This window comes from Thermobia domestica, chromosome 18, assembly GCF_964235325.1.
Source record: "Thermobia domestica chromosome 18, izTheDome1.hap1.1, whole genome shotgun sequence".
Taxonomy (NCBI): Eukaryota; Metazoa; Arthropoda; class Insecta; order Zygentoma; family Lepismatidae; genus Thermobia; species Thermobia domestica.
Window position 1 is genome coordinate 97930675 of NC_137471.1, and position 27207 is coordinate 97957881.

The 27207-nt window shown below is 33.4% G+C and overlaps 1 protein-coding gene across 1 annotated transcript; it reads left to right on the forward strand.

Moving 5' to 3' along the window:
* Positions 1-1558: 1558 nt before the first annotated feature.
* Positions 1559-27207, forward strand: LOC145675187 (uncharacterized). Its single transcript, XM_081745557.1, has 4 exons — positions 1559-2277; positions 2653-2803; positions 3132-3418; positions 26987-27207. The coding sequence occupies exons 1-4, from the start codon at positions 2067-2069 to the stop codon at positions 27205-27207; spliced, it is 870 nt and encodes a 289-aa protein (XP_081601683.1). The 5' UTR covers positions 1559-2066.

A 27207-nucleotide genomic window follows, 5' to 3' on the forward strand; every position in this document is an offset into this window, starting at 1 on the left:
TGTGGGCCTGAAAAGGGCCTCAGTTCTTTAATTACTGTGTATTTGCTTCACTCCCAGAGAGATAACAAAGCGTTTCCGTTAGCCGACTGTCGGCAAAGCGTGTTCAACGTATATGGCCAGAGCAAATGTTGAAAACATTCTCAAGATGGGTGCTGGTCCCTCCTTTGTTTGGACACGAATGAGGTTCGTGAACTGTACGTTTTGCTGTTTTAATGCATCTCTGATGTTATCTATGTTGGTTGTGGTTGGAACACCTTCTTCAGGAAAGCAATGCATCTCAGCAATTCTTCTCTGCAAAGCTTATTCTTCTCCGTTGTGCACTCTCCCAAATGTCACCAGCAACTGTATGTCAGACCTCCTCAGGTTCTGTTAAAACCCCGAACGAATTGCGGATATAATAAACCAATAATAGAACAAGCCAATGAGGAACGAGAATCACAACGAGCCAATCAGGATCGAGAATTAATCGCAAGTTTTAGTGAGGAGGGTAATATAAACAGGAAGCAATAAACTGGAGAAACATAAGTGAAACTTTCAGAATGGAGTTTACATTGACGAAAACAGAAAAAGGTGTACCTTGTGTATTAATGGGAGGCTTTAAGTATCGTTTCTTTCGCCAAGGAAAAAAAGGCTCAAATTGGAGGTAAGTTAATGTAGTACATAATTTTTGCATGTATATAAGCCTATAGCTTGCTAAGTTATGCAAAGCCTACATTAGTATTTTCAGTAGTCAGCTTGACCTATATTTTAGTAAGTTCTGTAAGCCTATATTAGTATTTATGCTAGTCAATAGGATCCATATATACTTTGTTAAAAGATGTAACACACTATTAGTATTAATGTCGGGAAGTTGGACCTATATTTTGTTAAGTGATGTAACCTATATTAATATTTATGCCATTCAGTTGCTTCTATACTTTGTTAAGTAATGGAAAGTTACATTAATATCCATGTCAGTCAGTTGGGTCTATATTTTGTTAAAATATGTGTCTAGTCCCTATTTTAATATTTATGCCAGGCAATTTGTCCTATACTTTCGTAAGTGAATAAGTAAGCCTGCATTAGTATTTATGTCAGTCAATTGGACCTATACTTTGTTAAAAGGTGATGGAAGATATAACATTTTTGCCAGTGAAATAGTGAATACATTTTTCTTTAAATAGTAAGTTTAGAACACGTGATACGATTTAATTATTATTTCCTTTCTTTCAGATGTACTAAGAAAAGCTGTAACAATGGATGAAACAACAACAATGGATGAAAATACAAGTGAAGTTTTAGAAAGGAAAGATATTCATAATCATTGTGAAGATGAAGATGGTGTTCAACGGCATTTTCTTAGAGAGAATTGTAAGCGACGAGCCACTGAACAATTGAACGAGAAGCCAAATAAAATTATAAGGCAGGAAGTTTCAAAATTGGAACATCATGACACACTTGATCATAAAGAAATTAAAAGATGCCGAGACGTTATTTATAAAAATCGAAGAAAGGTGACTCCTCGTCTACCCAGAAACACCGTAGAGGCTATACAGCAAATGGTTCAGAAGCAGGATGATATAGCAATTGACGGAGAAAGATTCATCTTTGTTGATGATGAAGCTAATATAATTCTTTTCACGTGTAAGAAAAATATCGAGTAAGTATAATTTCATTTATAACCATTAACTTTGAAATGAGTTTCATTTACAGCATCAAGAAGTAGAATAGGAAGTAGTTGCTTGAACAGAAAAGTTCCTTTTTCCGTCTTATTTCCAAATTATAGTAAAATAGTTTTTTTTTTTTTTTTTTTTTTTGATTCTCACAAAATATATCGTAACATAGCATTTCACCTAACGATATGACACTACAGTCTTGTTTACTATTTTCTTTTCTGACACTAATCTTATTTTCTTTTCAGTTTTCTGTGTGAGTTCAGCGGGTTAGAAGTATTTGCAGATGGAACTTTCACTTATGCTCCTAAGCATTTCACACAGTTATATACAATACATGCATATAAAAATGGATATTATCTACCTCTATGTTTTGCATTTTTGCCGAAGAAAGACAAGAATACGTATGTGGCCATGTGGAAGATGATAAGAAACTTAGACAGTAGATTCGACTTGAAAATCATTTACGTTGATTTTGAAACAGCTGCTCACGAAGCCATCAAGAATGTGTTTCCAAATTGTGACATTCGTGGCTGCAGATTCCATTTGGGACAAACATGGTGGCGGAGGATTCAAGCCGACAATGATCTGCGACAAGCATATATGGATCCAAAATCTGAACTAGGTATTATTGATATTATTATGGTCTATTATTCTTTATTATTAATTTAATAATACCATGTGGACTTTGTTTTGTTATATATTAATACAGAATACAGTTGAAAATAGAATCTTATTCTGTTTGACTGAAGAATCTTAATTCAGTCACCATTCTTAAAAGCAAATAAACTGCTGTTCTAATAATGTACGAAATGAAGAAATTATAAAGCCAACAGTAAGATCCATCAATTTCACTACTTTCCCAATGCTTGCTTATTCTAACAAATTATTATTATTATTATTATTATTATTATTATTATTATTATTATTATTATTATTATTATTATTATTATTATTATTATTATTATTATTATTATTATTATTATTGCTTTTCTTACAGGTTCATGGATAAAGGCATTTTTTGGGTTGCCATATTTACATCCAACAGAAGTATCAGATGCCTTTACTCAACTAATATCAATGACGCCGGATGATACAGGGCATAAATTTTCCGATTACGTCCTAGAAAACTACATAGAAGACGGTTGCAAGTAAGTAGCTTCCTTTTGAATTTCATCTATAGTAGCACATGCTTCAATAACTCTTAATACTGCAAAAACTGTTGTCCTAGTTTGAACACAACATTAATGGTTGTGCTGATATGGTATTTTCTCTCAATGCAACTTAATTATAGTGAAATTTTCTTCTGTCTTCATGTAAGACGTAGATTAAAATGCAGGTTTTGATAGTTGTAAACAAATTACGGACCAAGACTATAAATATTTCTTGAATCTAGTGTTATAAATGTTTTAGTGTTTTATATAAATTGTCAATAATTGTGTGCATGAACTAAGGATCTTTTTATTTTATTAATTTTAGGTATCCACCTGTCATGTGGGCGTCTATACCATCCACGATGCGTCGGACGACAAATGGACCAGAAGCTTTTCACAGACATTATAATAGTCAATTTTACTTCCCTGCTCCTGATATTCATACGGTGATTTCTGCTTTGTTAGAGATCCAAACGGAAACTGCCATGAAAATAACGTCCATATTAAAAGGAATTTCAAAGGCCCAAAGACCAGCAGAAGTCAAAAGGAGCGAGTTTGTCATGAGGAAGTATGCTGAGTTCAGGAATTCGCAGAGAAACTATGAGAAGGCACGTATGACATTTTTAAAAGCTGTAGGATTTAAATTTCAAGCATTCAAACTGTAAAATGAAATTTTCTGTAAATAAGTATGTTGCTTTGTAAATATTAGAATGCAATAAAATATATCTCATAAAGGAATAGCTTTATACATTTCATTTCGATGCAAAATTTCACACAATTCCTTAAATCCTGTTGTTGGCAACGTCGCGGCGGAAATTTGCGCAATTTCAGCACTTTCTGCTCCTCGTTAATAAGACATAAATTACTTAGATTATCAACGATCTAATCTTTAGAAAAATTTGCGCAATGTCGTTGCACCGAGTGTTCTTATTCTGTGATGAGCATCAATTTGCTCAGATTACAGATTAACATTAAATGTTTGATGCCTCAGTCTATACCGTATTCATTATATATATATATATATATATATATATATATATATATATATATATATATATATATAGATATATATATATATGTATGATATATATATCCGTATGGCATTACCATTTGAAACACCACGAAGATTTTTTTAAATGAAATTATTAGTGAAACTTATAAAGCTCGTTTCCAAAGTGCACCGGACTGTGGTATATTGTACAAATATACGGAATCCTCTTGCCTACTACAGAAATCAGTCCGGAGCACACGTTATCCATATGCTACATACGCACTGCCCTTAAATGTTACGTCATGCCGTTGCAGGATGTCTGACATCTAACAGTTTTCTGTATATTACATGCATATATTTATGTTATATTCCTTAGCTATATGTTACATACGTCCATTTGAATTTGGGATCCTGACCGCCTATACTGTTTCATACGGAAAGTATGTATAGATGGAACACTTATACGAAAAGTATTATAAAACATGCGTGTTCAGTTATACATCTTCTGTACGTGGAGTCCAAAAACTACAGGATTACACATGTAACCTACCTTTTCAAGTATACCACCTACATTTTTTTTCTCTGTGTGACAATAAATTTCACTACATACTGATGATATGAAGTTATAGGTTATTTTTTAGAAGATGTATATTTTAAAGAGGAAGAGATCTCATATATTTAAAAGAAAATTTCTGAAATTGAAACATACTCAGTGTGAACATACTACCACTATCCATATTACGAAAAATGTTCCGCACATGTAACATTATACGTGTATATATACACAGATATCTATCTATATACATAGATGTGAGAAGCTATCCCAGTTACGTTGGCTGGATTACCGACTACGGAAGAATGTTCTACAAAATGAATTTTTATGTAGTTATACATATTGGAACAATATCTGATTCTCAAGATTATTGAATCGAAAGATAAGATAAATATTTGTAAACGTGGTGTCTCATTCCCAGCAGAGAAACAACTAAACATTTATCCTTCTAATTGTTTTCAAAACTAAAGCTGAATGTAAAAAATCTGAACAAATGGAGACAGAGGACCACATATTCTTTCCTTAATCTACGTTACTGGGTAGGTTGGAAAAAAATGAAATCTTTGAGTTTTACGTCCCACGGTTTATGCCGGTTCTGGGTAGGTTGGAGTTTAACATCCTTGAATACAAGGTTCATTCGGTTGTGTACAAAGAGATATTGCAGTATTAATGAATTTTAAAGAATGGACGAAGCAACTTATAGAATATATTTTATCAATTAGTCCGTGAATTTGCTACATAGCATGTAAATGTACATACATACACATGTCTCTGTAAATTAAAAGAAAAGGCACCGAATTACAAAAATTGATATACCCGTGTTCTCACGTGTATAAGCCTCATCTTTAATTTTGCGTACAGTTTCAGAAAAGAAAATATTCAAGTGTTTAAGCTGTAATTAGGCTAAAAGTATTTTCAGTCTTAGCTGCGTAAGAAAAAACATGAAAATGAAAACTCTCTTCCACATTTCCACTGACGTTTCTTTTTTTTTATTATTGTTATTAATAATAATAATAATAATACCTATGCATAAATATAGAAGAAATATGTGTAATGTACGAAATGACAGCCTACAAAGTTGACTAATTGTGTACTTTTTTACAAAAGATGATCATACATTTGTGAAAACGTGTACGTCGTTTATTGGTTTCTAACTTGAATCACTTAATAGGTTGAATAGTTCCCCTCGGAACCAAAGATCAATCTTTACAGATAAATTTCACCTATATGTGAGTGGACACATTAGGTAAATCTTTTATTCTCAATTCCACTTCCTGTAGAGAAATAGAGTTCAAATATTATATTTGTTGACAAAATAATAATAATAATAATAATAATAATAATAATAATAATAATAATAATAATAATAATAATAATAATAATAATAATAATAATAATAATAATAATATACTATTAAGACTACGTAAATAAACCGTGCTTATGTCAGTACAGCACTTTCATATGAAGAACTTCCCTCGCCGTTACAACAGCACAGCAAGAGTTCACTAATAATCAAAGTAAAATCCTTACGTGCGATTAATGTATCCTTAATGTTCAGTAGTAAGTAGATAAACATATATTACATATAATAGCATTTCTTTAAGCCTGGAATGCCTTAAAGCGTAAGGGCGCGTGTTTTCAGATATTGCATGCAAAGAAACAGCACGTGGCATACAACATATTCACACATATAAAAACATATGTATATGTTTGTACTTAACATTTACATACATATATTCACACAACACATACAATACATGTAAATGAGACAGAAACGCCAGCATGAAAAGCACAATTGAGTGAATCGGAGTAATAATCAAATGTTACATATGCATGCATGCACAATAATGGTTAAACGGATGTTTGTTATGTATATGTATGTATCTATATGTGTAAAAGACAGTGTGATACGTGACAATAAAGCTGTAGTATCCTGGAGGTTTTGAGAGCTTCTGAAAATTCAAATCAGTTGAAGCTACTCATGCTTAGTTCTCGTAATTGAAATGACCGGACAGTAAATCACGCTATCCTTGCTCTTGTCACGCAATGCCCTATAAACATTTCTGTTTTATTTTACGTAGCACTGAAATGCGTTTTATTTATTTCTAAAATGTAGAGTAAAAGATCCAATAACTGCTACTATAATTCGGATTACCTGATTTAAAGGTTCTGTTTTTCATCAGACAACTCCGGAGACCAATAAAAATGAGAAAAATAGTCCATAATAAAGATAGGAAGGAAAAGCGGTAAGCTGATTGAACTTTTTGCTACAATCAAAATCCAGTAAGATGATCAAGGGAAAAAAATACTTCATTAAAATACATTTCCCAATTCTTTGAAACAGGTTTTCTTTGATTCTACAACTCTGTTAAAAAGAAGTAAAGTATGGCGAAGTTCGAAGTCAGGAAAATTGCAAGCTAAAATGTCCTGCTTAGCAATTCAAATTTCTTGATCCGCAACTGATTGTAACTGACCAGAGAAAAATGTCTCCCAAAAGTCTAGACATCTGATTAGTCCATTCGATTGAGTACATGAACCTCTATGTAGTAATTTCTAGATTTATAAAAGAGTAAATCAGCTTTATAAATTTATAAAAGAGTAAATTGATTATTATCGGCAAGTAGTCGGAATCCCTCACGAAAGTGCAGTTTAATGAAAATGGTAGTAGGAAATTTGGTGTTGTGGTGGGAAAAGGTACGAACTTTAAAATCTGGAGAAAAGAAACAAATCCTCGTTAAGGATGCCAAGATAGTGTTCACCATTTAGTGTTCTATCGACGAACACGTGGCCCACAATTACTGTGTTCCATATGTCGAATTATACTATTTCTTTTCCTTCATAGAGTTCTACTAAAATATGCCCAATTTGGGTTTGGAACCGATCAGTAACTATGATTTTTTTTATTCGCCTCCCTTTATACACACATGAAAAAGTGTCACTACTAAGTGAAACTTGTCGAGGATCTATAAAATCATACTGCACGTCAGAGTTCATTTGCGACCTGCATCTGTATATGGCAAGTTCAGTGCACAAGATTAAGTCCACCTTTGATCATTTTGCACACTTTTCTGCTTTAAGACCTATATCTGAAGCTCTTTTCAAAGCGTAAAAGATTCATGTTCAGATACTCGAAATAACTCTTATAATGTTAAAAAACAAAAAAAAGGGAGAGAGTTCACTTTTCCATGTGTTTAAACGTTAGGTAATTGGACTTCATTCCCTTGTGCTCCAAACGCCTCATATTAGGTCATCCTTTATTAGGTATTGTTCAAACTGAATCTTGTTTTAACTTGGAATGTATAAAATACTCATTTTTTTTAAGAAGTAGAAAAGAATAGATTATTCTGCTATCATGAAATTTAAAGTGATCAACAGTTCAGAGTAACTATTGTTCTCTAAATCCAGGACCTAGAGAAAGGTGTTTCTTTTTAGTGATTCAAGAGTACCGTAACTAAAATAATTACTCTAATAACGCAACATTGTATTTGGAGTACGAATATTAGGATTTAGGACTTAGATTTCTGGGCTTTCGGCATCTATTGCCATTTTGCCCTTCACGTATGAAGGATGACGTCCCTCGGCGAGCACATTATCTGGGGAAAGGGAAGAAAGAAAGGATTGGGGAAGAGAGCGGCCTGGCACCTATAAGTTGGGTACCACCCCAGCATTTGCCCGGTGTGAATGAGGAAAACCTCATTCAGGACGGTTGGCCTGAAAACTATTTACACTTTTCCGACCGAGTGCCCCCACTGGGAATATAAGCCGAAACCGCTTGCAACGAAGGCGAGAGTGTTAGCGACCAAGCTAGGCGGGAGTACGAATACTAGACCCCTACTACTAGTACTAGTACTACTACTACTACTACTACTACTACTACTACTACTACTACTAATAATAATAATAATAATAATAATAATAATAATAATAATAATAATAATAATAATAGATGTGGAATAAAATATATTTATTGTTTACTAGCGTTGATTACCCACTTCGCTGGGTTGAAATAAAAAACTTTAAATACATAACTCCTTATGTCATGTGTTCGGTAAAAATGACAGTAAAAATTAAATATTACTGTTGTGAGCTGCTGAATTTGGATTTAAACGGCATCGGAAGTGTCATCTTTCATCTACCTTTCATCTAAGTGACAGAAAAAAGTGGATTCGGCACTAATATCGCTCATTTTCAATCATTTTTATATATCCTCCCACCTTCAAGTTGCCGGACTGAATTTGATTTCACAGCATCAGAAGTGTCATTGTTCATCTCAGTGACTCCCAAAAACTATGGATTCGACACTAACATCGGTCAATTTCGGTCATTTTTATATATCTCCCCCTCTCCCTAACCTAAGTTGCACTATCAAAGTGAAATGATAAAAAGACATTCCAGGCCCGAACCTCATCTATGTGGCAAATTTGTTCGAGATTGGTCGGGTGGTTCAAGCAGTGCGAAGTCACAAACATAGCTAGTTTCATATATAGATATTATTATTATTATTATTATTATTATTATTATTATTATTATTATTATTATTATTATTATTATTATTATTATTATTATTATTATTATTATTATTATTATTATTATTATATAGTGATTTGTAATGTGTTGCACGGAACATAATCCAAATGCTACGTATGTTTGTAGTTAGTACTGACGACTCAAATTGTTTTCCTCATATTTCAGAAATAAAAATGTTTCATTAATACCCTAACAATATAGTAAAACTAATTTCTCTTGAAAAAAATCCCACAAAGGATAGGTTACTCTTGGGGGGTGGGTTCTATTCGGACGGTCTTTCAAGAATGACTCAGGCAATTTTCTTATATATATATAGGGCCTATATATATATCGGGATGCGCACGAGACAAGATTTATGCCTGTCTCGTCTCGAAAATGTGCTGTAAAAGTGATGTCTCGACTCGAAAAATGTATATTTCTCTATTGGAAGAGCCGTGTCTCGACCCGAATTTTGTCAGGAAAGTCCTGTCTCGACTCGTCTCGTGCGCATCCCTATACATATATATATATATATATATATATATATATATATATATATATATATATATATATATATATATATATATATATATATAGTGGCGGATCCAGATATGATCAAGGGAGGGGCTACAGCATAGTTTGCCGCTTTATCCAGTGTAAAACAAGATTGAAGTCCATTTTATCTAGTGTATACCTGAGGGTAAAGAAGGGGGCTATAGCCCCCCTTGGATCCGCCCTTATGTATATTCCATTAACAACCTGGCAATATGGCGTAACTCATTTGTCCTGATAAAATAAATAACGGGTAGCTTACATTGCTAAATGAGTTATTCAGACGATTTTCTGGAAAAACGATTAAAGGGATTTGGTTCATATTTCATAAATAAATAATTCATTTATAATCTGTCAAATAGTATAACTTATTTGAAGCGAAATTGTCCACAAGATAATTTTACTTTTCTTGAACGATTAAAAAAAAAACTGATTTGGTTCATACTTGACAAATAAGTAATTTATTAATAGTCTCTCAATATAGCATAACTCATTTGTCCTGAAAAAATGCACAAAGTGTAATATACCCTTTTGGGTAAGTTTTTTTTTTCTGACGATTGTCTTAAAAATGACTCTGATGATTTAGTTCGTATTTCATAAATTAACATGCAAGCTTGCGTTTACTGCTTGGAGGTGTTTTCTTCGTCCGAAGAAAATTTTTCAGAAACACCCTATATCTTGGTCGCATTTCACTAATAAATGGACAGCTTGGATGCCAAGTGACCTAAAGTTCAAAATTGAAATTTTCCTGAAGAGAAATTTGAAAACCAAGACCTCATTAACAATTCATATTTCTGTTATGTTGGCAACCCAAAATATAACTATGTAGTTTAGGATCTTTCAATAATTTACTTATTACAAAAGCCTTTTTAAAAAGACACCTATATGCAGAAGGAAATGAAGGCATTATCTTATTTTGAATTTTTTGGACTTGCTTCAGAAACTTTAATATATCATGATTTATGGTAGTTTAAGAAATTGGAGCAAGGAAGTTTAATGCGGTGATATATTTTTCTGAAGTGTCTCAGGTTTGGTCATGTGATGTTAGATTATAGGTGATTTTCTGAAAGCAGACCAATTCTATTCTTTTATTTTAAAAGTTTTTTAGTTTAATTTTCTGTATTCGCACAACTGAGATATATGGCTGTATTCGCATTACCGATATTTATGCTGATTCATGACAATGAATCTATGGCAATTGATGACAAGTGACGAACTTATCTTCTTCTAGTTATTAACAAATTATTAGCGTTTACTTCTTTCCATCCTTATAATATAATTATATATTTTATTAACGTTCGTAATCCTTATTAACGTTTCCTGAAAATTATTATTTATTTATTTATTTATTTTTGATGTGATATCAATCTGATCCGATTGATCTGATTTTGAGTTTAGCGTCCCTTTCAGCGGCGGGACTGTATTATGGACCTACAACTTAAGAGCCTGCCTTACTAATAATAATACAAAATTTACCATTTTTCTTTTGCTTGTTTTTCATAAGTGAAAGGAGATAATGAAATGTATGTTATCACAATCATAGAGAACGTTATTCAACAATAGAAAATATGAACCTGAAGAATGTTCAGAGTTTGACAGAAAAACAATGCCCCTAAAATCCAAGTTAAAGCAGCTAGTAGAGGAACGAATTCAACTGCATTTGGTTACGTATCATGTTGTTTTGGTTTCCTCTGAACTACTTTTTAAATAATAGTTGTATTTAGTTTGCAATAAACAAAATAGTTTTAACATACAGTTATTAAAACAAAATAGTAATGTTGTTTAAAAAGTAGTTCACAACAAACCAAAACAACGCGATCGTAACCACATGCAGTTGAGATCATTCCTCTAGTCGCTGTCTTAACTTAAGGGCGTTGTTTCTTTCTGGCAACACTAATTTCTATGGATGGCAACACTGAAAATCCTTCAGGTTCATATTTGCTGTTCCAGAATAACATTCTCTCTGATTGTGGCAAGTTGCACTTCGTTATCTTCTTTGACTTGTGGATAAACAAGCCATCGCCGGCTACGATCCCTTACCGGCGATGAACAAGAAAAAAAAAAAAGAAAAAAAAAGTAAATATGATTTTCAGTAAGTCAGGCTCTTAAGGTGGAATCCAAACTACATCAGCTTCTCCTGGGAATCGAACCCGAAGGCGTATATACTAATGGTTTAGTCACGACAGAGCTCGGCTTCCTTTCCGAAAATCGAACTTTACTCTCGCGAATGACAAGCAGGGATATTAAAATCACTCTCTTTAAAGTATGTATTTCTTAAGTCAGTAGTGTGAAATCCTAGGTTTAACTTCATATAGAATTGAATTAATGTCAGTTCTAAAAATTGGCAAGAAATGATAACTGAAATGGATTTATTCTTCTTCTTTGCTCATATTGAATAACACCACTGATTTAATGTTATAAATGATGTTAATCGAACCCGAGAAAGAATTTCAAAGCCTCTGGTTCGTTATTATTCATTACGAACATTCAAAGGAAGTTCGAAAATAAATTTGAAGGAGAAAAATCTTCCAGAAGTTTTGATTGTGTTCTGTGGGAGCAAAACCCATTTATTATTCACTCAAGCAAACCAAAGAGGATGTCATAAATCCATGCGTATGTTTGTTTCTCTGTCTTGATCTTTCTTGTGGTCTTCTTCTGTCGACACATTTTCTACCGTTCGTTGTCTGTTTTGATGGCCGTCCAACGTTGTCGTCGTGTAAAAAAGGAAACCTCAGCAGATGCATCTGTCTTCAGAGGGAACGCGTACGTGCGTAAGATTCCATAATACTGACCCATTTCATCAGGAATTCTATAAAAGACTTATCTCAATCTGTTCTAACATTGAATATGAAGGTTTTCAAAAAAGAAAAAAGAAGGCGTGTCTATGGCAGCGTACGAATGTATTATACATGTATGCATCTCTAAACGTATGTATGTGTGTGCGTGTGTTCTTTTGTCAAGGTACAATAAATAATTGAAAGAGGAAAGCGTATGATATAGTTGATTTTTTTTCTATTCCTGGATACTTTTCCACCAAATTTGCTTCAGATTGTCAACTGGTGAGCTGTGTGTGATATATGATTTGACGATCTGACCAATTTACTAATCTAATTTCCCTTTCAATGTTCTTCCTTTCTTTCTATTCTTCTCTCTCTCTCTCTCTCTCTTGCTTACTCTCTCTATCTCTCTCTTTTTCTAATCTTCTCTCACCTTCTAAGTGCATGTGTATTTAATTGTCAGGTGCTAAAGAATTTTCCGCCCCCAAATGCGTATCATGCACGTACACAATCTGATCATAATTTCTGTTCCAGCTCCAAAGGAAAAGATGACTCATTCGTGTCTAAGCGGTTAGTGTATGCGCCTTTGGTGTGGACGACCCGAGTTCGATTCCCAGCGGGAGCTCATGTGGTTGGGATTCCACGTTAATCAGTAGATCCCGTCTCATATAGCCTCGCTGCTGACAGGGACGTTAAACTCAAAATTAAATTAAATCCAAAAGAAAAGAAAAAGTAAACAAAGCATACAGAATGAAAGATATGCACCACCGCACTAAACTTTCTCGCTTCAATTCTTTAAAATAAAAAAAAAATGTTGTGCTGGAGTTATTAATAAAATATTTTCTTGTGAAATACAAACGAGATTATAATAAGGCGTTCTCAAAAAACTTCACCGAAAAACGTAGACTTTTTCACAAGAAATAACTAATGCCATATGTTAGATATATTAAAGAAATATTTGTTTACAAAATAATAACAAAATCGCGTGAGTGGTACCTTACAATTTTCTCAGAAATAAACTCACCCCAACAGTAAACCACCTATTGTGGATATACTCTTAGCAGTGGGATATGAAACATTATGAGAATAGTAATGAAATACTTATCCATGAAATAGTATGAAATATAATCAAAATCGTCTGTGTCATTTTTGAGAAAGCAATGTGAAAGTAAACTCATTCCCAAGAGGAAATTACACTTTGAATTTTTTTGTAAGGAGTAATTTACACAATATTACAAAGTTATTATTGAAATATTCATTTACGAAATTTGAACACAATAGTATGACTCGTTATTGAGAAAATCGTCCCAAAAACCCCACATCCGAAAATAAATTACTCCTTGTAGATTTTTTAGCACAAATTACTTATACTCTATTGTCAGGTTACTAATGAAATGTTTATTTATGAAATATGAAGAAAGTCGCATTAGTCATTTTTGAGAAAATCGTCCAAAAAAATTCACCCAAAAAATTCGTCTAAAAAATTACTCCTCGTACATTTTTTTTTCAAGACAAACGAATTATACTATATTGTCAAGTTATTGATGAAATATTTATTTATGAAATATGAAGAAAAGAGCCTGTATTGTGTTTCAGACGACCGTCCAGAAAAAAAAACCCTAAGAGTAAATCAACCTCGTATATTTTTTAAGGATAAATGAGTTAAGCCATATTGTCAAGTTATTATTATTGAGTATATATATGAACAAAATCACCTGAGTCGTTTGTGAAGAAATCATCCAAAAAGAACTTACCTCAAGAATAAACTACCCCTTCACGATTTTTCAAAGAGAAACTACTTACAGCACAGTATTAGGTTGCTGTTAGAAAATTGATTTATGTAATATAAACAAAATCGTTAGAGCCGTTTTAGAGAAAATTGCATTGTTTAATTTTTACCCTTAAGTACCCTTATTACCCTCTCATGTTATCTTCACTAAAGCTGCCACAGGATGACATAAATAGAAGTAAAATTTTAATAGTGACTGCCATTTTGATGACGTAATTAACATATTATATCTCATATCTCCGTTATTTATGGACCGATTTTCTTCGTTAATAGCTCATCTTAAAGATAATTAAATTGCCCATAAAACTGTTATGTAAGTAATTTCTCTAAACTTAACGGTTTCGGAGCTATTTTTGTTTATTTCATAAATAATTGTTCATTAATTTATCAAATTATTAAACTCCTATATCTTTAGTTTTAGAGGAAATACTTATGTAACAGTTTTTATGGGAAATTTAATTTCCTTTAAAATGAGCTATAAGAAAAAGAAAATCGGTTCATAAACAACGGAGATAATGATTGTTTCTTAAATCGAGTTGTCCGCCATTTTGATGACGTCATCATGTCTACACCATCGAGTGGCATCAGTGAGTGACACCATCGAAATTATTCACCAGAAGGCTTTCCTAAATCAAAAAGATCACCCTCTCATCTTACCTTCACGAAAGCTGCCATGGGATGACATATGCTTCCCTAGTAATCGTCATACATTCGCTTTGCAACCGAATTTCTCTTAACACAACTAAAGACATTGTTGACGATCAGTACTCGGCCATTTAAGCCCCACTATATGGCTTACTGAAAGTCTTCCACAATAGATTTCGCTGGAATCGTCCTGGTATTGTAGATGGACTGTAATCCACATACAACGGATTCGCAAATACAACTACAATCGTCATGTTAGCAATGTGCCGTTTATGGACACTACGATAAGACTACGGTGACCGATGTGCAGAACCATTCAAACTAAGTTCAGCTTGGGTTCTAAAGACGCACTAAAGAATTTTTCTAATATTTTATAAGTGTTCTGTAGAATTTGGCGTCCCGCCATATAATGCGTCTCTCTTCTGTATAATTCGTAAGAACAAGGACAGGTAGCAAGTGTAAATGCTATGGTAATAATCTTGGTGGCATTTTCGGGCGGCGTGACCCCGTTTAAAATAGGCTTTTATTTTTTTGAACACAGGAACTTAGCCCGTATGGTCCTAATGTTAACAACAGAACTGTACGCACATCTTGAGAAACGACAAACATAACATTTGCCTTCACTAGACATAAGGTGGAACATAAAATATAGTTTTAGTATAGATGTAGTTCGGTGGGATTGCCTGCTCGTCAATAAACAAGAAATAGCCTAAAATTCATCCTTCATAATAAAACCATTTGGAGCTGAATAATGGTTATTACTTCTAAAAGCATGTCAACCTTGTGAAAACTGGAATTCATCGTGTCTTAAAAAAAAAAAAAAAAAAAAAAAAATCCGATACTTTAATTGATAGAAAAATTTTCAATTTTCAAAAATTGTTGTTTCAACTTTCCAAAATTATTTCCTTTCTAAAGCTAACCTCTTTTATTGGAGAAACTAGCCAAAAACAAAGTAAAAGTACCTTTTCGACAGCCATTATTTCAAAATGGCTGCTTATGTACAAGACGGAATAGAAAGGACTTTTTATATTTTGATTAAAAGAAAAATTACACCACCATGAAAAATATTAATTGTGCCCAGAGCACCATATAAGGGAGTTTAATTTAATTAGTCTATTCATATCGATATTCCGTACGAGATAATTGTCGTTAAATTATTATTTTTTAAAATAACATCTAGCACGTGCAAAATTGTTGTTGTATGTTAACTGGAAAATACTAAACTGTGTCATAAAAGTTACATAATACTTAACGCTATCGTTGTGACACAAGAAAAATAACAGAAAAAAAAAACCTTCATGATCTTCACCAAATCATCATGTTCCATATAGTGTGACAAAAGAGAAAAAAGAAAAAGATGAAAACAACATCAACAAGAGGTGTGGCTTGGAGATTGCTATCTTACAAAGAAAAAAAGCACGATAAAGTAGATATGAAGATTGTTGACGCAACAAACAAAAGCACAAAATTTGTAAAGTTCGTCTCCGCCTCGTCAGTGGCTAAATTTGTCAACATCAATTCACTTTCCGTTTCATGCCACCAACATCTACTGTCGCCGTCATTGTTGCTTATCATGGTTGGTGTCGTTTGTTACTAGAAGTGCCCTAGTTTTAAGTAAGGGTTACTTAAACAGTCTTCTTTCTCTCCCTTCTTCTTTTCGTATATTTCCCGGCCAAGAACAACTGAAATCCATGTTCTTCAATGTCTTTTTTTGTTGTTTTGTTTTTTGTTTTGCTCTTTCATAACATTCGGACACGACTTTTAATTACTGCTTTTTCGCTCTGTCTGTATTGTATACACTGCAAATGAACTCAATTCCAGCATGCACAACAACTAAAAAATTAATTTTAGACTTATGATATTAAGTTGACCTAAAAACAAAGATATATATATACAAAGGATATCCAAAACATATATATAACAAAACATGCACTATTGTTCTTGTTTCTATCGTAAGTGTGCTTCTGGTTTTTTCTCTTAAATACTTTTTTCATTCTAATTGAACGAATGATTGAGCGCCATTACATATCCTATGTACATATAATAGGATACAAGCAATTGTGAAAATATTTTTTTCCCAAGGTGACAAGATAGATCGCATCGATTACTTAGAAAATGACGAAGCAACAAACTAGGTGACAAGATGACAATTTTTTCTTTCTTTCTTTCTTTCTTCTTAATGTCCCTGTTTTCCTTTTCTTTTTCTTTTTTTTCACATGGTCTTAAGTTTTATAATTCAAAACTGTCTACAATAACAATTGCCAAGTTTTCTGTCCAGTGAAAGTCTTGATTTATTTATCGTTTAAATGCGCTCCATTGTTATGTCACATTCTGATTTCAGTCACAAGATGACGATTGTTGCTTCTGTAAAGCAGAAGAACATTTTATTTTCATTGTTGCTGCCCTAAATTATTGGTAAAATAGAGACAACTCCCATCGCAATATGTTTTCAGTGCTTGGTTTTTATATACCAGTCTTGTTATATGTATACAGCACACGTATAAATGCATACATGGCGCGGAAGACAAGGATTAGTTTCACAGTGGGAGTTCATATTGCTCAGATGTGGCATTTGGACTCTTAAAATACTTGCATAACCATTCGCAGATTCGTCCTTCAGTAATACTAAAACCAGTGGAATACTATGAATTTACGGTGGCTATCAACAAAAACAGGGACATTGCCATGCTCTATCTCCGTTTATCACAAATTTAAAGAACCGTCTGCGTTCCATCAAAATGAAAGGGTTCCAAAAACACACCTGTAGAAGTACATTCTTTCTTAACACTAAAACTAACTCAATTGTCTATGGTTTGCCTTCCTAATACAGATATGTGTTCTACCCAATATTATAGAGATGCATAGTTAAGCCTATTTTCAATTCAGATATGTTTAAGTTGATTCCAATTATATAAAAGGGGCACCTGCCAAACTAATTGAAGGGAATAGCATCTCTTTCACCTTTTTTGTATTATATTATATTTTGCCTTATTTTTTCCTACGGAAATTGCTTCTAAAGTTGATTAGAAGTGAGTTCGGTCTCAGGAATAGAAGGAAATACTAAAGCAAGGGGGAAAAGTTCGAAAACAAAAAAAAAAAAAAAAAAAAAAACTTTTGGAAACGAAAAAAAACTTTTTTTTTACAAGAAACGAAACAATAAAGAGCAAAAGCAATTAATGTTTCAAATAACGAACTTTTTCAGTAAAGTAAAAACAATATTCCTTTGAAAAACAAGAATCGAATAAATTTTAGAGTATCTACGTTTAACGCAAGAGAGAAAAATTTTGTCCTTCATTCACTAAAGAAAAACTATAATTTCAGCATACAATGCAACGAAGACTAATCATTATAGAAAATTTTAATTAGCGGGAAATTCAACTTTTTTCTATATTGAGATGTATTTCGGTGGACAGTCTTCTCAAGGAAATGAAAGTCGAATTCAGCACAATATGTCTTCTCATCTTTTAATTCGTCTCTGCTTATTATGTATGTTATATATCTTAATTGATTCACGGAATGACTGTCAACAATAAAGATTGTACTATGAACTAAGTTGTCCAAGGTCCACAACTATGTTGAGTTTAGTCAAGAATGGATTCTCCAATCGTGTTTTAGTGATTTATCCACATTTCAAACTAAAGTCGAAAATCCAAATTTGGTGACCAATCGTTCAGAAACAAAATCACATCATAGCATTCATATGAATACTAAGCTACCCTGGAGCCCAAAAGTCTTAGTATCATAATATCTTACACACATACTCAGCATAAAGTCTACAATCATGTCAATTTTCGTTAATACCGGCTGATTAAACGTGTCTAATCGAACAAGTTTTAGTGGAATTTCTTGATTTCATTAGTTTAAACCCAATCTTGTGGACAATAATTTGGGAACCAAAAGCCCATACATCATAATGTTAACCATGAACTAACTAACTAACTTTATGGCCTATGGAACCCGGAGGTTCAATGCCGCGTTCACAAAAGCTCTCCACTGACTTCTATCCTTAGCCAATTGGATCCAGTTTCTACATTGTATTCCTATCTCTGCGAGATCCATCTTAATATTGTCCTCCCATCTGCGCCTAGGTCTTCCTAACGGTCGTTTTCCGATTGGTCTTCCAGTCAAGACTTTGAAAGCGTTTCTACTTTCTTCCATTCTAGCTACATGACCTGCCCACCTAAGCCTCCTAGACTTGACAATGTTGGGTAAACCGTATAAATTATGTAGTTCCTCGTTATGAAGTTTCCGCCATTCCCCATTCCCGTTCCTCTTGGGTCCGAATATTCGCCTAAGGATTTTGTTCTCAAATACCTTCAGTCTATGTTCTTCCCTCAGAGTAAGCGACCATGTTTCGCAACCATACAGAACAACAGGCATGATTATCATTTTCTATATTTTAAGCTTCAAATTTCTCGACAGAATTCGCCAAGACAAGAGACTTTGAACCGAATAGTAACACGAATTCCCTGCTTTTAGTCGACATTTAATTTCTTTGTGAATATGATTTTCGTCTGTTAATATTGATCCGAGATATTTGAAAGTATCCACTTTATCAAAAGTAATATTTAATATTTTAACGCATCCATAATTTGCTGTATTACTGTCCCGACGCACTTCCATGTATTCAGTTTTCTCTGTATTCACTTCTAAACCAATGTCCCTGCAAGCTTTTAATAAGATCTCTGCATTTCTTTCTATTGTTCTCCTATCATCCCCTATTAAATTTACATCATCAGCATATGTCATAAGCTGGTGAATACCGTCAACTCTAGGCCCTGGTTACTATCTTTGATTTTCCTTATAGCGTATTAAAGAACAAAGTTAAATAATAATGGCGACAACGTCTCTCCTCGTTTCAGGCCATTTTCGACGTGAAAGCTCGTAGACAAAATTTTTCCTACCCGGACTTTACTTTGGGATTCAGTTAAACATATCTTAATTAATCTAATTAGCTTTCTCGGTATTCCAAGTTCTGTAAGAGCGATGTATAATGTTTCTCTTCTAACCGAGTCGTACGCCTTTCTAAAATCAATAAATAGTTGATGTACCGGGGCATTGTATTCCAACATTTTTTCGAGTGTTTGGCGAATTGGTCGATAGTTAATCGATTTCGTCTAAATCCGCACTGATAATCTCCAATAATTTCATCTGCGTATGGGGTCAATCTTGCTAATAGAATATTTGAAAGGATTTTAATGGATGTTGACAGAAGAGAAATGCCCCGATAATTATTACAATCAGATTTGTCGTCTTTCTTATGAATTGGAACAATGATTGATTCTTTCCGCTCTTGTGGCAATTCTTCCTTGTTCCAGATAAGGAGAATGAGTTTGTGTATCTTGTTCCACAATTTTTCGCCTCCAGCTAAAATTAACTCAGCCGGAATTTCATCTACACCCGGAGATTTGTGTTTCTTTAATTTGTTTATAGCGGTTTCTACTTCTATTCGATTGGGTTCCGGAATATACGGTTCTGCGGTGTGTATCTCTTTTTCTCCACGCACATTAGTTTTTGGCTGCGTGTTCAGCAAATCACCAAAGAAATCTTTCCATCTATTTAAGAGGCTATCCGTATCAGTGAGAACTATAGCGTCAGCTTTCTTTAATATATAAGCACGAGGTTGATAGCCTTTCTTAAATTCGCTGATCCCCTTATACATGTCCCCTATGTTTTTTATTTTTACTATTATCTTCAAGTTCCTTAATTTTAGCTTTCAAAAAATCGCGTTTCTTTGTTCTAAAAGTTTTAGAAGTTACCCGCCTGATATCTGCGAAATTTTGTGTAGTTATTTCATTCGGATTTTGTAGCCAGCGTAATTTTGCCTGTTTTCTCTTCTCTGCTAGTTTAATGTATTCCTGGTCGAACCATGATTTGTTCCTACGTATTTCCGCGTGTCCCAATTTTTCTTTTGCTGAAATTTTAATGCTATCTCTAATTTCAATCCAAGTATTCTGAACACTAATGCACTCCGAATCTTCTAAAACCGAGAATCTATTCGAAACTTCAATCTGGTATTCCTCTCTTACCTGGCTCTCTTCTAATTTCTTTAAATTAAATCTCTCCGTTTTCGGACATTACCTTTATTCAATCTCTCTCGTATTATCGCTGCTACCAGGTAGTGATCAGTGTCATAATCAGCCCCTCTAAACGACCGGACATCAATTATGCTAGATTGCCTTCTTCTATCTACTAAAACGTGATCAATTTGATTATGTGTTTTCCGTCTGGTGATGTACAAGTGTATTTATGAACGTCGCGAAGTGGGAATTTTGTACTCTTCACGATTAGAATATACGTTAAAGTCTATAAAGTCTATAACTTCAGTAATTTTGATCAAGATCAGACTATTTTCGTCGATAGCATGCGATATACAATATCCTTTCCTTAAATCTAACTTTGATGGTCAATAACTCGGGAACTAAAGGTCTGCACAGCATAGTGCTACATATGGTTACAATGCCAAGTTTGGTAAAAATCCAATGAGTGCTATCTTTCGTGCTTTAGTGAAATTTCTTGATTTCACTGAGTCCAAACCTAATTTTAATGGTCAATAACTCGAGAACAAAAGGTCTGTCAGACATAATATTTCATATTGAGCTTGTGTGCATACCAAGCTCGTCAAGATCTACGATTACACCAACTTTGTTCAAGATCGGACGAGTTTAATCAAACGAGCTTTAGTGAAATTTCTTGATGTCACTAAAATAACTCATGAAACAGCAGGAATTGAAAATACACATACCATAAAAAAATATTTAACGTACTTACTAAATATATCCAGAAGATCCACAACCATACTAATTTTAGTCGTGATTGGATAAGTTTCGTAGAAAGAATACCTTATATACAGTATATTCTTTCAATCCGAACACAAATTTGACGGCCAATAACTCGAAAACTAAAGATTTGCACACCATAATATTACATGTAGTTACGAAGCTTGTCCAAATCTACCGAGATGCAAATTTTGAAATTTTGGTCAAGATTGGATGAGTTTCACCGATCGCTAACGGTATATACTCACCTTGTGTTTCATTTTTTAAAAGAGAAAAAAACGCAATAAAGGACGAGAACAAAGAAAAAAATTCGGATTTATTTGAAAAACGAAATTTTTCTCAAAAAGTAGAAAACGAAAAATTACAGAAACATCAAAGAACAATCATCAAAAATGAAAAAAAAAAAATTCGAACAACGAAACTGAAAACCATCAAAACCAGTAAGAGAAATTAAACATCTTACGAAAAATGAAATATCGTCGGAAAATGGAAAAAAAAATTAAAAAATATCAAAAAACGAAAATCGAAAACATCTTCCACATATCAAAAATCGTCCAAAACGAAAAACAATTTGTTTCGAAAAAACGAAAAGTGGAAAAATGAAATTTCAAGAAGTCGAAAAACAGATTTTTCAAGAAAGACCATTCCTAGTCATGAGAGGTCTACGAAGAGTGTGATATAACAACATTTTAACCATATTTATTATTAGAGTATATTGTGTAATGACTCCATAATTTTAAACCAGACGCGTAATGCTAGAGTTTTTGGTAGCTATACACTCGATCATTTTCATAAACGTATCGTATATCCACCCCATACAGTTCGTTTTTTCCTAAATGTAAGGTAAATACAAGCTTAATTATAAAGTCATTAGGTCGGTATACGCCATATACTTCTGTGTACACTCCATTCATCCCTGTGGCACACGAAATTTGAAAAAATTCTCGTCTCGTTTCGATTCTCGCATCGAAAACGAGACGAAAATTGTCGTATTTCTCATATGGTCTTGAGGTGAGAATTTCTTACATAAGATGATAATTTTCTCGTCTTAAGGGCAATGGTGGATACCCTAGAAACAACATTGGAATTTATCTTCACACATTTTGGAACAAAAGACTATTATCTTCATAATCTTTCGAAAGAAAAAGATATAATTTCTCAGGGGAAGATACATATGAAAATGTTATGTCTAAGTTCCCATTGTTTCATAATTCTTTGGCCATAAATAGCAACATTTACATGATTTCAAAAAAAGAAACGGGCAAAGGTCTTGATAGAAGTGAACTATGTCTCCGACTTGGTAACCGTCCAGCTCAGGAGTCTTCTGTTACATCATCTTCGGTCGGGGCCATCACGTAGCACTCTTATTGGCACAGAAATTGCGTTCCTCAATGTCTGTGAGAATGTGCGTGTGTAGCGTACACTTTTGCTTTCTGTTCGCCTTTTGTGTATGTGCTCGATCCGATAGAATGTCACGTGGGAGTCCTGTGTTAAGTCATACTGTCCAAATGTGAGACAAATGCTAAGTGACATACAGTCGTTAGATGAACTATAAATGAGTACCATCAAAAAATGCGTTTTTACTTTTCTCAAAGTATATCTAAAATAGAAAATTTCCTGTTAAGTCGATATATGCAAAATTTATGCTTACGTGTTCTTCGATTTAAAAAAAAAATAAATAAAACTTACTGCAAGAACTGTAGTATGTTTTACAACAATGACTCAATTAACACTGCAGTGTAAACTTCACTTGGTCCTTTAAATTAAATATGCGTAAATAACTAAAAAGTGAGGAGCGTTTCATAAGCGATAGACACTTTCAATTTAGTCTGTTTGTTGAGAGTTCGTCAAATGCTTTTAATACATCAAAAATTTGATTAATCTTTCATTGTAGATTTATTTGGCTCCTTGAATGCGTATATGCGTTCTTCAAATGAGTTCATATGTGCGCTGATGTATTTTTTACATGTTATTATCATTTATTATTATTATTATTATTATTATTATTATTATTATTATTATTATTATTATTATTATTATTATTATTATTATTATTATTATTATTATTATTATTATTACAGTAAACTTCTGATCATCCACTTTGCTATATCCGCTTTCTTCCTTCCCTTTTCTCTTCTTTATGCGATGATAGATTACGGTATTGAAAGAACATGTTTAGAAACCTCTGGGCCAAAATATTGTTTCAAAAAATGCAATCATAAAAAAAAGCTGTGTTTTAACACGAAAAAACAAGACAAGTTAACCGATTTTTGTGAAAAAGTAAACCAAAAAACTTGTAAGTACAAGAAACTGCTGTTTATTGTCATAATTGTATGTATAGACTCCCCACTGTAAATTAAAATATGTTCAAAAGCATTCTCGTGATAATTTATGTTCTCTTTCGGCCATTTTGTAGATTATCTACGATTTCCGCGTCACCCAATCCTGCGGATAGACAGAAGTTATTATAGCAAAATTCACCAAAAATTGTAAATTTCGCTAATCTTGCACCGTAGACTAACTATGTTCTCCTGAGTTCAACACAGTCTTTTTTTTTTTTTTTTTTTCATAATGCGCTTTTATATTTTGTTGTGAAAATGTTTCCAACATGTAATACTTTAACTCTGTAGTAGATTCTTTTTCAGACAGTCTGCTACAAAGGTTAAATGACATACTTTTTACAATAACATTGCATGGATTAGTGAAATTCGAAATGATTACGGAATCAAGGCAGAATATCGTAATTGTAGAGACTAGGATAAAATAATCGTGTAAAATCGTTTGTAATTTCGTTTCATTAGAACAAGAATTCAATAAGCTTTTCAGTGTGGACTTTTGTAGTTAATTGATTGTTGATGTTCAGTCTTTTTACAGCACCAACGATGTATGAGACGATGAGGCGTGGATCTACAGTATAAGGAGGAATCCGAATCATAGTAATGCGTTAAATGCACTCCCATATTGAATCAAACATGATACCGTGTGCGCAAGGTTCAAATTTCCGGGGGGATGAGGAGGATTTTATCCTTCAATCACATTTTGATCCTCCCCAAAAGAAACTACACTTGTTTTTCTCCACAAATCATATTTGAGTGTATTGTCAAATTGCACTGATTTCTGTCCTTTCACGCATTCCGAAATGAAATTGTACTTTGTAAATGGCTTTTAATGTTATACTCACAGCTACACTCATATATATTACCCTGTTTCCATTGTCACATTCTCATGCTCTTCAGTTTGTCGTCGAAGGTAAATTTATATCACGACGTCCAGCTACTAACTACATACATAAAGTTATGTATGGATTTGCAAACAAGTCTTACATTATACAAAGGAGTCTACAGGCCACAATGTAAGATTTTAAAGTCTATAATCAAACATATTCAGAAAAGTTAGATGCAGGTATCTGAGGCAATACTTTGTAATATTAATTTAGTTATTGTTGTTAAGTTTATATAGATAGATAGATAGATAGATAGGGTGTTAATGAACTTTACCAACAAACTCTAAGAGGGGATTATTCACATCAAAATAAGAGAAAAAGTTCATATGGACCTATGGCGAAAAGTACATAGTTTCAGAGTTCCAAAATCGCGAAAAAGCTAAATTTAAACAGGCCATATTTCGAATTCCAGAAACTGTGGATGGTGGTATTTATCAGTGTAAAGAAAGCCACACAAACACAATCCAAGAGTGCATATTTAATCAATTTTCAGTAAGTGTACAGTGTATTCCCTACAGGGTGTAATTCTCAGATATGCTCTCAATAAAATTTTCAGATATACCCTGATTTCAAGGAGGGTCCAAAGTAGGCAGGAGCTAAGTCTTGACAACATTGAACATCCAATGCTTCAGAAGGAAGTCCGAAGTATTAAGGACCGGCAGCTCCATGTTTTTTGTGCTCGGAATAACATGTGATGTGATGTATTTCATCATGGTATATTTAATGTTTTCTTCACTTATAAGTGTGAAAGAAAACATCGCAGCATGTGTTTTCGCGAGTACGAGAGACCGTGGTGCTGACGATCCTTAAGACTTCCGACATTGCGCCAAATGATTCCGTGTGCACTGCTATCAAGGCTTACCGTTTGCCTACTTTGGATCAATCATAAAGTCAGAGCATATCTCAAAGTTCGGTTGATGGCATGTCTGGGAATTTCACCCTGCAGGGAATACTCTGTACACCAATTCAACATTAATGATGAAATATGCATTTTCGGATTGTGTATGTGTGACTTCCTTTACGCTGATAAGGACCACCACCACAGTCTTTTGAATTCGAAATAGGACCTCTTGAAATTTGGCTTTTTCGCGATTTTGGACAGTCCTAGCTCCGAAACTATGCACTTTTCCCTACAGGTCCATATGAACTTTTTCTCTTATTTTTGATGTAAGGAATCAGCTCTTACAGTTTGTCGGTGTAGTTCATTAATACCATATATATATATATATATATATATATATATATATATATATATATATATATATATATATATATATATATATATATATATATATATCTGTTTTCAGATGATCATATTTGTGTTTGTGTGTGTTGAGGGGGGATAGAGGCGTCAATGTGTAATTTTGAATGATCACACCTTCAATCTTCATTATACTATTGCTCCTTATTTCTTGAACTAGAAACAACTACGTTTTGATAATCCTACAGAATTAATGAATGATCCAAAAGTCGTGCACATCAAAATAATAATAATAAAAACCAGACAACATTAAGTAATACTGAAAGCTTAAAAACGAGGTCACTACCATCCCAATGTTCTTTTCCCATCAACATTTTAGGAGACAGAAAAACAATATTTGTCGAAAATATTTCATACTGTAACAATATAAAGGCGTTACAGTCGATTTAAGAGGGAAATTTTGTCAAAGATACTAAAAAGTGTATTATTTCACATACTCTACATTCTCCATGTATTGTTCTGTGCAACACCATCGTTCCTGATCATGATTTTCACTCTTAAATGTATAGGGGAAGTCAGTTGAATATGAGCAGTCCGAAAATATGAGCAGCACGAAGCTTAAACTTACACAGCGCACACATGCCTTGCGCAAGAGGAAAACAATGAAGTTGGTAGCATTGTTTGGAATTTCATGAATTTGCACAGAGGAGCCCAAGTTCGTTTGTTGCAGTTGTTGTGAAATAAAAGACAATTTTACAGGTACCTAGAATAAAAACCTGTAGCTTTTTGGAGTTTTAGTTAAATCAGGGTAATGGATAATAAGCTAAAACTTGGTATCTATGCGTTGTATATAATTTGTCACTGGATTTATAGTCAGTTCTGTCTAGACACGCAACGCCAGTCTTCTGTTCACTTCTTTCCTATAAACAGAGTTGCCAGCTACAACATGTTAAAATATAATTAGCAGTCGGTGAAATATGAGCATTTGAATTTAGTTTAATATGAGCACACATATTTTTTAAACTAATGAGAGAAATGAACAAAGTTAGCTTTTCCAGATGTTAACTAAAGTAGATATTTCGTAATGTCATAATTTGTAATAACATGGATGATATGAATTCTGCAATCTTCAAGTTCATAATAGCAATGTATTTACTAAATTAGAATTTGCTGAAATGATCACGAAAGCATGGAATACTAATGCTACTGTTGGAATTGCTTCAACTGCGTTTAAAGCAACTGGACTGTGGCCAGTAGATGTGTATGCTATTCCTGGTTATGTTGCAGAGAATTATTCTTTCGGTGTTTCTCAAGAGTCATCTGCTGCTAATAATGACCCAACAAGCTCTTCTACACTACCTAATGTTGCTATAGTGCACACATAA